Genomic DNA, 13,757 nt, shown 5'->3' on the forward strand with positions numbered 1-13,757 from the left:
TTATTTCTATGTTTTTCTTCCCTCTTGAAAATATATTTTGATTTGAGTTGTACAGGTTATAGGTCACATTAAAGTGGCAAAAGTTTTGCGATGATTTAGCCATATGTAATTTTGTTTTTTTTCGTTTCACAAACATTTGAACAGGGGTGTGTAGACTTTTTCTATATCCACTATCTGCACACAATTCAGAGCAGATCAGTTAATGTAAAAAGTGTTGAAAAGAATGAGGCCATAAAAAGAAGAGATGGGGGGGGCAGTAGTTGTTAAGACCACTGGGGGGTGTCATTCACTGAAACATCTGCTTTGGTTGGTGGGTGGGTGTGCCCTTTTGGGGCTTGGGGGGGGAGTCCTCCTACCACTGCACCCCCACCCGTCCCTCCCGCTTTCCTTTCAAGCCTCACTTCACGTGAAAACATCTGCGAGGACACGTTACACTTGTATTATTTGCTCTAAAAGGACAGCTAACGAAGCCCACTCTGCGGGACTCCCCCCACGCCTGCCGCTCTCCATCGTTCACGCGCACCACCAAAGCAGCTGTCATTGAGTCCACGCGGGCGCGCGCGCGAACGCTGCATTGATCGAGGATCCATCCGCAAGCTCAAGATGAGACGCTGACCAAAACACCAACAAAAGAGGCTCTTTTTGGGGTGATTTCACCCAGTGATCATCATTATCATCGTAACAATAACAACAAGCAGCCTCGTCGTGGATTAATTCCGAGGACATCGTCCCGAAACCATGAGCTGGGGCTCAGAGCTATGGGTAAGTCTCGCAATTATTATTACATTATTATGATTCATAATACGTTTTTTTCCTGAGTATTTTGTGATTTGAACCCGTTAAGATATGTAAAAACAACGTCCATCCAGCATCATTAGCCTGGCTAGCCCCCAATCAAACGCATCCAAGCTAATTTGGTTTAGCATAGCTAGCTGCCTTTGATGGTTTCTTATCGTCTCTTTTATGCGTGATGTCATCATCCTTCGTTAATTCGTCGCAATTGTCGTTGGGCGTCCATTTTGGCATACACGTAAAGTTAGGCATACACTCCCCCCTCACCATGAAACAATAACAACCATCATGCAGCCACCATGCAGACCAATATCCATCCATCTATCTATCTATCTATCTATCTATCTATCTATCTATCTATCTATCTATCTATCTATCTATCTATCTATCTATCTAACTAACTAACTAACTAACTAACTAACTAACTAACTAACTAACTAACTAACTAACTAACTAACTAACTAAACAGGTGCATGTAAGTTATCAGCACGTTGTCAGTCTGAATCGTTTGAACCTCCAAGGTTCAAGCAAGTCCCAAGTTATGTGTGGCAAAAAACAGTCAGAGTCAAATGACTTTGTTAAATGTCAAACAAGTCGAATTGAGTCTTTACATCATAAGTCCCACACAACAGTTTTGCAGTTTATTGAAGCATATCGTTCCTTACCCATAGATTTCCAATTGACATAAAAGCACCGTTGCTAAAATTGCTGCCTGACAAGATATTTTTCTGTCCTCACCTGCAGTTTCGCCAATTTCAGCAATTTTATGGCTATTGTCACACTGCTCCAATGGTTAGTATAGTTTACGCTATCCATGGCAAATTTCTCGCGACAGGAATGTGTTCTTGACCAACCACGACCTGCTTTTACCATCACTGATGAAAATGCTGAACACCTTGTAGCAGCATGACAAGATATCCCGAACAGGACAGCCTGATAAAATGACAAGTCTGGTTGGGATGGCCATTTTGAGAACAACACATTAAGAATTACAAAAAATGGATGATGGGTTCTGGAGAAATTGAGTTTTTTTGTGTTCTTTTTGGGAAACGTTTTTCTGCAATATGGCACATTCAAAATATGGTTAAATAATGCCTTCAAATTTGAGTAAAACAACATCAAGGGCTGAATAATTTTAGGAAAAGATCTAGGTTTAGATTTTTCTGGCAGATAATGTGATTTTGATTCAGAATGTTCTCCAAACTTCAGTGCATTACTTACATGTGCAGTAACAGTTATAAACATCAAAGAAATTTCATTAAAACATTCAAAGCCACGACTTCAATAATGCAACAACACCAAAGAAGGTCTGTGAGCCACTTATTTTTGAAGCTTTTTAAATTGGTTCAATAAAGCAAAAAGTATGACTTGCTGTCATACATAATAAATATGTAATATGTAATATAACGTAATATGCAGAGCTGGGCAAATGAACCTTTTTTGCTGGTCCGTTCTCCGTCCGCGACCTGGGTACCCTTCCGTCCTCGTCCCTCCATCTTTATTCATAAAAATGATTGTCCTCCGACCCCGTCCGTACTCATCCTTTTAAAGCGCTTAAATCCTTGCATTCCGACCGTCCCTGGGACGGACTGCCCAGCTCTGGTAATATGTATGTATTTTGAAACCAAAAACATGTTCACTTTTGCACTGATGTACACGTGCATTATGCATGAATGTAAGATCATAGATAGCATAGTTGTGGGTTGCCTGGTTTGCATGCACTATACAAAAGATAATTTTTCTTGGCAACAAATGGTACACTATTTATTCAAGTCAAAGTCAAGTGGAGCCTTCTCTAAATTTCAGCCAAGCAAGTCTCAAGTCATAAAATTGGTGCCGTGATTCTGACTGACTCTTCCTTTAGACAAAAGTACTGCTTTGCCACCATCTTATGGCATCTTGGTGCCATTTAACTGAGTCAAAGTGAATTGAAGAGCTTCATTTCGATTAAAGTAGTGATTTGCTGCCATCTTGGTGTGAAGGAACTATGTTAAAATGAGTTGAGGAGCTTCTGTTGGATTGAAGTAGTGGTTTTCCAGCATCTTTTGGCATCTTGCTGCCAAGGAACTGTGTGGAAGTGAGTGGAGCAGCTTCTTTTAGACAAAAGTAGTGCTTGTGGCATATTGTTACCAATGAACTGTTTTGAACTGAGTTGAGGAGCTTCGTTTATGCCAAAGTAGTTCTAGTTGATGACAAGCTTTTAACAACCATAGGCATTTCTAAAGCTTTTTTGAGGTAGGGGGCATCAATTATTTGCAGATTTTAGCTATTCATGACTGGATCTAGTCCCGCTGAAATGGCATTGTCGTTTTTTTTTTTCCCCCCAGAGCGAAGATGGAAGAAATAGATTAAAAATCATATATTTGTGAAAAAATCTGCAATTTTACTTCATGGCCATATCGCCGATGTTTTCCCCAACAACAATATGGTGGCTACTCATTAAATTAAAATCTAACTTCCTGTTCCAGTGTTGTTTGTGTTGTCAGTCATCTACTTAGAATTAATTGTCAAGTGTTGACATGCCACCGAAGCACTTCCAGGTGGTGTCAGGGTTTGTACAGGTGCGCATTAAATGCATATAATGTATCGAAATGCCTCCCAATGCATTCATGCCTTGTTGTGTCACACTCGAAACCATTCATTAGCTTCTCTTTGTCCTGTCCTCAGACACTCCGTCAGACATTCAGCTCGCAATCGTGGCAACAATGAAGATGACAAGACTTGCGTGTCAAAGCTATTTTTGTGGTAATAAAAGGTGGCGAGAATTGTGGCATTCCCCACGTTGAGTTACAGGCTGGGGTTGTTGTGAAAATGGTTGGCGGCTTGTCATTGCACATGGTGACAAGCGTTGGTATGTGTGAGTGCACATGTTTGCAAGTGGCTACACGGAGATGTCTTGTGAGCCAGCGGGAAGCCTCTGTTGTAGTATTTGTAGAGCTCCCCTCTACGCCCTCGCGGTAAAAGCAGCAGTCATAAAAATGTCTTTCTCTCTAGGTTTAGTATGAAATTCCATAAATCAGAACGGCTTGATCAAAGCGCAACTACATTGAACGGACGCTAACATGAAAATAAAAAAACAGAAGAAACTGGTAGTTTATTTTTTTCCCTGTTGTGGTTTGGTACTAAACCATTTGGCACATTTTCAAACGTTTAGTGTTTCATCCATCGTTTTCCCTTACCTTAGCTTGGGACTATCCCAGGGCTCATCCAGCAGAAGCAGCATCCATTAAGTCTAAAAAAAAAGCATTTAAAAAAATGACTTCAAAAAACAAACAACCAAATGCGAAAAACAAGGTGACTCTAGTTCCCTGGATTCAAACTCTGCGGATTACCATAACTTAACTACACAGAAAAAGAAAGAACACATCCTTTAAGCAAGCGCATTTGAATTTTGTATAGAAATTGTGGCAGTAAATTAAAAATGACTTGGGCAATTATGCTATTACAGTAATGAAATAATATTTAAAATGGCCCACAAGCTGCTCAAATGCCTTTCCATACTTTTGACTTTACCGTCTCAGGCAATTAAGTCATGCAATATTTGTTGGAACAACACTAATCAAAACTGTACAGTGTATGCCCAGCTTCAGTCAAATACAAAATCCAATCTTTTGTTCCCTCCCAAGGAGCAGAAAGAGGCCTGGACATAGTTAAGTCAGGGATGTATTTTTCTTCCTGGGGGACGGGAGGGTAAGGGGAGACTCCTTCACTTGCCAGTAATTTACCTGGTGCAAAGTTCACAGAGAAAAGCACTTGTGCGGCGCATTCTTCCCCGTGTCCCTGTGATGTCAGTGTATTTTTCCTTACATTCGTGCAACAAAGCCTTTGGCTACATTGCAGGCTTCCACACAGGCCCGAAATCTGGAAAACATTTCTTCCAAAAATCAAATACTGTACTGGGCTTCTTATGCAGACCGAATTGTATTACAGCCAGATGCTTTCCTGTCTGACTACATGTAATCCAGACACTTGTCACGGTGATCCTAAATAGGGCACATCAATACTTCACAGGTGGTTGTCACTGGATACAGTGTTTATTTTTTTATCTTGTCCGCTTAAACTAGAACAAACAGCAACACGGGCACATAATGACGGCGACCGCAGCTTCCTGTAGCGCGTGGGCAGGATATTGTGGTGTGCAAGTGCAATTGAGTAACTATCTTAGCATCCATGCAAGTAATGATATGTAGCATTATATGTAATATACTGGTGTGAAAAAGTATTTACCCTCCCTTCTTCATTTCATATTCATCTCACTTATAAGGAAAGTCAACCCAAACATATTTTGATCAAGAATATGTTTCCAGCAGGCCCACTAGTTGAAACAAGACATTCTGATAAATATTGCATTTGTGGAATAAGAGTTAATTCAGCCGTTTTTAGACACCTCAGGGGCGGCCATTTTGTCACTTGTGTCGACTGAAAATAACATCACAGTTGCTCCGGGCTCAGGTAACGACTAATTGCAGCTCACCTATTTTCTGAAGCTCAGCCACGATTGGTCGTTATCTGAGCACTGAGCAACTGTGATGTCATTTATAGTCGACAGAAATGACAAAATCGCCGGCCCCTGAGATGGCTAAAAATGGGTGGATTTTGTTGCTTAACTCATATTCCATATGCCTTGTTTTAACTAGTGGGCCTGCATAGAACAAATTCTTGAAAAAGAAAATTGGGGGGTTGACGTCCACTTTAAATGCTTTGCATCATCAAGCCAATTTTAAAAGCTTACAAAGACAAGTGAGAATCTATTCTCAATGAATTGCCCTACCTGGATGAGTAAAGGTTAAATAAATGAATACATTTAAAAAAGGCACCAAGTAAATGATCATTTTATTAACGACACTAAGTTGGTTTGTACATCTCACTCTTGGTTGATTTCATGCATGACAAGATAGCAAAGCAACTCAATGGATGGCGAATAAGACATCACCATGTGATCAGGAAACGGGACTAATCTTTCAGGAAGTGATGTCACAGTCAAGCCGGATTTCTCAACTTCCCGCAAGCACGCGTATGAAGCAATGTAAAGGCTTCGCGGTTGCGTCATGCCTTTGCATCAAGAAATTAGAGAGATTTGATAGAATATTTGTACAACTATAACTGGTATTTGAAACAAAAAAGGTCAAAAGTGGTCTTTTCTATTGCAAGTGCCAGAGAATGTGCACTCTACCACCTGTACTGCTTGGTGTAGACGTCCTGCAGAGCCGTTCCAGTTGACTGGGAACAATGAAAATTACAGGTCGTGTACTATCGCTAACGTGACCGAGATAAGCGGTTTGACATGTATATGGATGAACCCGATTTTCCAAAGAAAACTTTTAGACTCTCATGGGTAGTAAAACATTTTTTGTTCAATTTCTGTTCGGCCCAGTACCAAATGGCCTACAACTGGCAGGTGATTGGGGGCTGCCAGCGAAGATGGCTTCACAACCTATACGGACGCCACAGTTGCTCGATGGACCTCAAATTGTTAAATGCCTTTGGTGCAACGACACAGCACTGATGATAGTATTCACTCTGCTCATGAAGGCAGACAAAGAGAATGAATGGCTGCCATGAAATTATGACCGTCGCAGCCCCCGACCTTGTAAATTCACCAGAAAGACTATCAAATAAAAAAACAAAAGGAATGTTTCCACTTGACTCCAGCTGCAAAATCTTAATTTCAAATCCAGAGCTACTTGAAACTTAGTCGACTCTGATGTCACGATTGTAGAATGTCTAGCTGTATAAGCGTCCGCCAAGTGGCACGGTTCAATTTGGTGTGGAAAGGGATTTTATTCGGTTTCTATCGTAAACATCGCCAGACATAAAAAACCTGAACAGTCCCACTATTCAGTATGCAGTGGGTATGCTACTGTGCACTTGTTCAGGATGCATACATCCTACATATATAAACACGCCATTTGATTCACCAATCCAAACAATGCTGTGGCAAACTTAACTCTGCTGATTGGGTACCACTAGCCGGTAATTGGCTTCTATTTAAGATCTCACAGAACCCTATGTCTTTACATATCGTCACTGTCCAATGTCCAATTTTGGAAACATTTTGATTTTTCATGTTAATGCGATGTCTGTAACGTGGAAATACCATTCAAGTAAAAATAAGAAAATTGAAAAAAAATAGACATAAGTGTTTTTCACAGGACAGTGGCGATATCATACATCATTAAATCACACATCCAAATCAGCAAAATGTCTTCGAAGCGGAGGTCAGAATATGAGGCCTGTAAGTCTTCCCGAAAATGCACAGGTAAGCAAGTTAAGCGTGCTCAAATTAGACTACTGTAAAGTGCTCAAAAGGTTTTGCACGTTCAAATAAAAATACTATAACTCCTCCAAAAATTACGCAGATTCAAACGGCTACCATAGAACACTCAAACGTTGTGCAGGTTAAAATATAACTACTGTGAATCCCAAGCACATGTTCAATGAAGACCAGCATAGAGCCCTCAAAAGTTGCACTAGTTCACGCAAGACCACCGTGAATCTTGCGTGGGTTCAAATATTACAGCCATAAATCCTGTTCAATGATGACCATACTGACCTCCACCGCCTGGCATAAACCTGACTCAAGGGTGTTAGAGATTAAATTGATAATTGGTTTGGTTTGATGGCCAAAACTCAAAAGTTCCCCTTCCCAAGCTTGTGCAAGTGAAAAAAAAAAAAAAAAAGTTGAACTTGATCCCTGGTTCAACGTTGACAGTTCACCTTTCTACCTTGACTCACCTTGAAAATTTCACTTCTCCAAAGAACTGGGAGTTAGTGAGGAACTCTTTTCGGTGGCGCGCTGACGCTTTGAATAGCCTTGTGGGTCTAGTCCCGTCTAGTCGTTGATCAGGCAACATGGATAAGGCTGAAAGTCTCGTCAAACAGCAGCATCTTAAGGTAAGATGACTTGCCAAGGGGATTATTTTAAATATGTGAGTTGGGAGAGGGTTGGGAAACATTGTTGATTTACTCGTCATTAGTTTCAGAGGCGGACAGAGGGATGTAATTTATGGCAGTGGCCACTTGGTAGTCATATTCAGTTTTCAGTGTTCTCAAAGTTTGGACTCCCCAAGAGTCCCAACATTATCTCCCCTTGCCGCTCATTTGACATTCAAGAGACTTCCAAGTCCCGGAAACCCGAGCTAGTTTGTTTCCTACTGTGAGTCAGGCCTTTTTTGCAGCCAACCCCCATAGTCAACCCCTGTGAACCCCTATGATCACCCACCTGCTGGCTCTGCGAAACTGCCCCGAGACCACTTCTTCTTTGAAATGCCTGTGACTGTAAATTGGCAATGAATGAATCAACATCTGATCTAAAAAGTTTGCAATGCTCTCCGGAGTGCGAAGGGAGGGCGGTTAATGAAGTATTCATGCCATTTAGGACTGCATTGACAAAAATGCCTCACAGTCTATTGTGGGGATCTGGGGTGGTTGTTATCTGACTGGTCACTGGAATCTTTTTAAGAACCTACACACGTAGTGCATCTTAAATTCTTCACAACAGGGGGACCCCAATTGAAAGTTAAATTTGGGAAAATGAATTGCTCCACTCACAAAGTTGGTCTTTGACTGGCAGTGTCATGTCACTTGAACGGAGGTACAATGTGCAAGATTGGTCCTCGCATTAGCATAAATCCCCCAAAAGTTGCACAGGTTCGAATGTGACTACGATAAGTCTCAGAAAAATTCAACTAAGACTACCGTAAATCCCCCAAATGTATATCTAGGTCGGGCTATTTTGAGGACCTCTGTTATCTCAGAGCTATTAAGGAGGACCTTTGCTATTGAGGAGTGTGTATTGGTCCTTGTTTTTGTCCTGAAAGTAAACACGATGCCCTCCTGACCACTGAGGAGAGAGAAGCGGTTTTGTAATTTTGCCCATGACTCAATCTCTTTCTGTCACAAACTGTTAGTCTCTTTCTAATCTTTAATCATTTCATTAAACTCTTGTGTTTTTGCCACAGCTAGCCTATAATCACCTCTTGAAATGATACTACCAGCGCAATTCAGTCACCTGAGCTTAGTGACCTATCTATTCATAGTAAAATGAGGTTTGCTGGTTCCTCACGGCAATGGGCTTGCATGCTACATACTTCTGCAAATACAGCAACATAAAAAAAAAAATAGCAAAACCTGCTTGCAAGACTGCTGATGTGTGGCAAGATTTGCTTACTTTTGAGTTTTGATGACTTTTTTCATGATACAAACATTTTCTGTGAATAATTATACCAAATTGTGCATTGTGTGACTTCAGGGACATTTAATATCAGCGGTCTGTGACTTTGTGGACGTTCCACATCAGAGGTTTCACTTCATACAAATGTATTAACCTCGTGAGATATACAGAGGTCTTGCGTGACATTGTAAAGATGAATCGACCTTTGCAATTCTTTGGACACATTTAGGAATTATGCCAAATTACAAATTATTCAACTGCACTGACTTCATTTATTCACTTCAATAAAGATTCTTCAAAATCACAGGATTTCGTGACGTCTCGTCTTACAGAGCTGAGCATTCAGCCTAGCTGACGGACCGCTCCGTCTGTCCGTCTATGACGGACTGTGCCGCCATGTTGCTGGCACAAAATGTGAAATAAAAAAATAAAAAAGACATATTAAGCATAAGTGGAAGTGGATTTTCACCCGTCTATTAGAGAGGAGATTAGACGGATTGATGGATAGGCGGATCAAAATTTAGTGGTAGTTGGTCGCAGTAAAATCATAGGCGGACTGGTACTATTTCTTCCGGCTGGACAAAATGGTGGATAAACAGACGGCGGAAGGTTACCCCGGCGAACCGCAAATTTTTAGTCAAATACCCAGCTCTGTTATCTTGTGTGACATTATGCATGAAAACAGATGGACGTCTGGATTTTTTAAAACCTTTTTTTAAGGAATTATTCAGAATTCCGCATTGTAATCAGAATGCTCTGTCTTTAATCTTTTTCACAGGCTAGTGCATTAAGAACAACATTTATTCAACTTATTACTGTGCCTTATGTTGCAGCACATTTTGTATTTTCGTAGCCCTATTCCAGACAATCTGTTGTATAAGAATTAAAGAGCTTTGCCCTGCACAGAGATGAAAAACAGCTCAACTGCAACAATGGTGAACGTGTACTTGAAGTCTAAGCAGCATTAATCCACAGAGCAACAGCCTCTCATTGGATAAGTGAGGCCAGTTACCAGGGAGGTGTTGTAATCAGATTAATAATTGCTCATTTCAAGTTTCTTACTGCTTGTTTGCACCTCTCACTTTCTATTCTTGACCAGAGATGGACTGACTTCCTCAGAGACTTTTTTTCTCTCGACTTTTTTTCTCCCCTTGTGGTAGCATAAAGACTGTTGTTATGTTGCGCCGAAGAAGCGAGTTCTTTATTTTCCTGGACAGCCCCCATGTGAAACCCGAGAAGGACCGGCGAAAGCTGAGTCCTTATCAAGAGTACCTGCAGGTACTTCTCCAGATGAAGATGACCAGCACCGTGAGTGATTGCAGATGACGCCCACAACAAGCAGCATCATTGTAAAGTCCCAGAACAGAGGTTCTCAAACTATCTAGGACCTTCTAATCTTAACGCCAATTGAATGTGAAACCCAACTTGGCACTAGGCTTGTTTGAACTTAATTATTCATGACCACTTTAATATAAAGGAACTTAGTATTTATGCATCATTGTCACTATTTCCACTAACAACGGGGTGGCAGTCATAGAGGAGCTATTTTACAAAAACACAGTCAGCGTTTGCAAATTAGCCATTAGCCATTTGCTTACTTTATTTAGCGATTTTTCCGATCTCTTTTGCAACTGTTTTTCAAAAATATCGCGTTGTGTTGCGTGTGGCAAGAAGGGAGCTTGGTGGAAAGCAATCTCGGAGTCATTGGAGCTGAACATTGCCAAAGACATGGTGCTCTTTTAAATTTTGCAAAAAGCAGTGATTTATCAAGATGTTGGAAACTTTGACCCAAGGTACAGTATGTGCTTCCAATTTTGCTGAGGTCACCATGCCTCCCTTACCTGTACAACTGTACAAGAGAAAAGAGCGTGAGAGTGCTAGAAACATCAGATTTTGGTCATCAGATAACTTTTAATTGCCCCAAAGCTATGGTAGTTAGGAGTAATTGATTTAGGAGGTTTTGTTTTATTCACACCCATGTGTAGGTATGCACTTTTAAAAACATGATTCCACTGGATCATTTAATGCAAATTATTTTAAATTATTTTGGGGTCTCAAGTTATGGCTTGTGGTTCCTGAGTCCAAGTTTGATACCACTGTTCTATATTGATTGATTAGTTGAAGGTAGAGTTTGAAAAGAAGGGCGGGAAAAAGGATGAGTCGATGGGGCTTCCGGTTAGCGTGAGTCATGTCGGTTTCACAGCGGCAAGTTCCCCTCGTATGCAGGAGTACACCATACGATAGAGGTCTTCCATTTCAGCCAGGCTGAGGCGTCGTCACTATAAATAGCCGTGCGGCATGCAAACGGCAACTCGCATGGTTAAGGTCAGCAAACAGCTGCTCTGATTTTGCATGAAGCTTTGTGCGAGTGGCCGCCTGCCGTAAACGGCACATTATTTTGAGATGGCCATGTTTTGAATAAAGAAGCCAGAGGTTACTATGCCAAAAATCAAGCAAGTCAAGTTGCGTCATTACTTTTATGTAAATAACACGTTAAGTCATATAAATCTCAACATTACACCAGAACATTCAGAACGAGATTCTCTATTGTTTTTGTTAGCAAGTTTTGCATATTCCTCCTCTACCAAACTGCGCAACGACTTTTTCAACAAGGGGGGAAGTCGAAATACTCAATGACTGCTCGCACCACTAATAACACTTTGCCTAAATTGTTGACTCAAAAAAGCCCAGTTTATACCGCTAATGGAGAGTTTTAGCTGTTTTGAAACTGAAATGTTTGATAACCGTGTCATACTCCAGTTGGACTGACTTTTACCGGACTGTTCATGATTGTTTCTGTCATGAGTCAGTAAGCTACTAAGGTGTTTAATTTGTTTTGTGTGACATGCACCTTAAACATCTTTCTGTCTTTTTAGTCTTATTTTGTATAATTTCCCCAAAGCTGGTCAGTTAAGCTCCTCGGCCTGGCACATGTGGCTGTTTCTCTTCGGCCCCTCTTACCCGTGAGGAGGTTACTCAGGGCTACGGGGAACATTATTCCACCCCGCTTCCTCGGACAAAGCGCCATGTGTGTCGGAAGAGAGGGCTCGGCATGTCCGCCAAATATTTGTCTGCGCTTGCGTACACCCACGGCCCGTGACCCAGCGAAGCGCCGCACCGAAGCAGCAAAGTGCTTTGCTGTGTCTGCTAGTTGAAGAAGCAGTTATGTGAAGCCGTTAGACGCAGTTTATTTGCTCTATTGGAGGAGATGTCAACAATAGGGCTATTGGTCTGTTACCACATTTGGGAGTAAGTGTTTTCCTCTTAACCCGTTTTATGCCCTCCGCCAAGCACATAAAGTATCGAGGCAACTGTGCGAGATCACTGTTGCTGCGCATTTTCAGCCAAGTGAGTAGTTGAAGCGGCCGTCGTAAAACCAGTTCAGTGGGCGTTCTCGCACATGCCTCTAAAGGGATTTGGCAAAATTTGAATTTTGCCTGAAACATGCTTAATGTTTCACAAGATTGTTTAAACACTATCTGTGTGGTTTTATCTGTTTTCGGACTCTGTGGTTCTTCAGTGATGACATAACCCAAACATGCCATTTTTTTCAACTCCACGTTTAGGTTACAGTTATTTTTTTGTCAGTTATAGCTAGCTTCTAGTGTAAATGGGTGGCTCAAGCGTTTTATTTTGCTTTGAAAGACTATGTCAGCCAAATTGTTATGACAAATTGTTTACCTCAAATTGGCACGTCCCTTGTCATAAATGACCGACAAACATCGCTACCAGCCGGGGTTGTTGTCCTCTCATGACAAATAATACCTCGCTCAAAGTAGACGCTTGCCTAAAACAGTATTTTCATGATCCTCAACGGTAGCATCGCTCTGTTTATGTCTTGGATTGCACTTCAAAGTTGTTACTTTGTAGTATTATCAGTACATCCTGTCATTAATACAGATTATCAGGTCTTCTGCTGTATTTTGTCTTCATAACAATCAGCCTCAGGGCCCCACCCCCCCACCACCAGTAGAACATCTGCACACAACCAAAGACACTGGCGGGACATCTGCTTTGCGTTGACTCAACAGGTTTCCTGTCTGCCCCTGATGCAATGTGAAAGATGCATGAAGCAGATGAGAAAGTAAAGCTTCAAGCAAATAAATTCTTAAAATATAAAATAAAATAACTCTGTAACACCCCTTGGAAAGTTAGAAAAAAAATAGTCTTTGGCACCGGTATCTGTGATCAACATTAAATTGAGTGGACAGGTCTATCATAAAAGGACTCCGACAAAAAAAAAACAAACAAAAAAAAAAACTCAAGGACACATCGCTGAAACTGAACAGGAAGTCAACCATTTTCAATGAAGGAGTTATTTGTTTTTCAATGATGTTCTAGCTTTAAGGGAGGTGACAATGTCAATTGATTCCCTCCATTCAGCATGAACCTTGAGGCTTTTTTGGAAATAAGTGTCCAAATATGCAACATTCATTCATTCATTCATTATCCATACCGCTTCTCCTCACAAGGGTCGCGGGGCGTGCTGGAGCCTATCCCAGCTGTCTTTGGGCAGTAGGCGGGGGACACCCTGAATTGGTTGCCAGCCAATCGCAGGGCACACAGAGACAGACATTCGCACTCACAATCACACCTAGGGTCAATTTAGACAGTCCAATCAACTTACCATGCATGTTTTTGGAATGTGGGAGGAAACCGGAGTACCCGGAGGAAACCCACGCAGGCACGGGGAGAACATGCAAACTCCACACAGGGAGGCCGGAGCCGGGATCAAATATGCAACATGCAACCTGATAAATACTGTATATCCATTTAATATAAGTAATTTGCG

At 41.3% G+C, this 13,757-nt stretch overlaps 1 protein-coding gene across 24 annotated transcripts in view; it reads left to right on the plus strand.

Moving 5' to 3' along the window:
• The first annotated feature begins 371 nt into the window (after positions 1–371).
• Positions 372–13,757, plus strand: part of fnbp1b (formin binding protein 1b) — a 59,080-nt gene continuing 45,694 nt past the window's right edge. For 7 of the 24 annotated variants that reach the window (XM_086052868.1, XM_086052872.1, XM_086052878.1 and 4 more), the window contains exon 1: positions 10,030–10,273. In XM_086052868.1, the coding sequence (XP_085908994.1) occupies positions 10,142–10,273 (132 nt within the window). In that variant the 5' untranslated portion in view covers positions 10,030–10,141. Of the gene's footprint in view, positions 763–10,028; positions 10,274–13,757 lie in introns of those variants that run through there. The other 17 variants (XM_086052890.1, XM_086052876.1, XM_086052879.1 and 14 more) reach the window with 5 other exon arrangements.

Source organism: Filicampus tigris, chromosome 15, assembly GCF_054856515.1.
Source record: "Filicampus tigris isolate MCC_2025a chromosome 15, RoL_Ftig_1.0, whole genome shotgun sequence".
NCBI lineage: Eukaryota > Metazoa > Chordata > Actinopteri > Syngnathiformes > Syngnathidae > Filicampus > Filicampus tigris.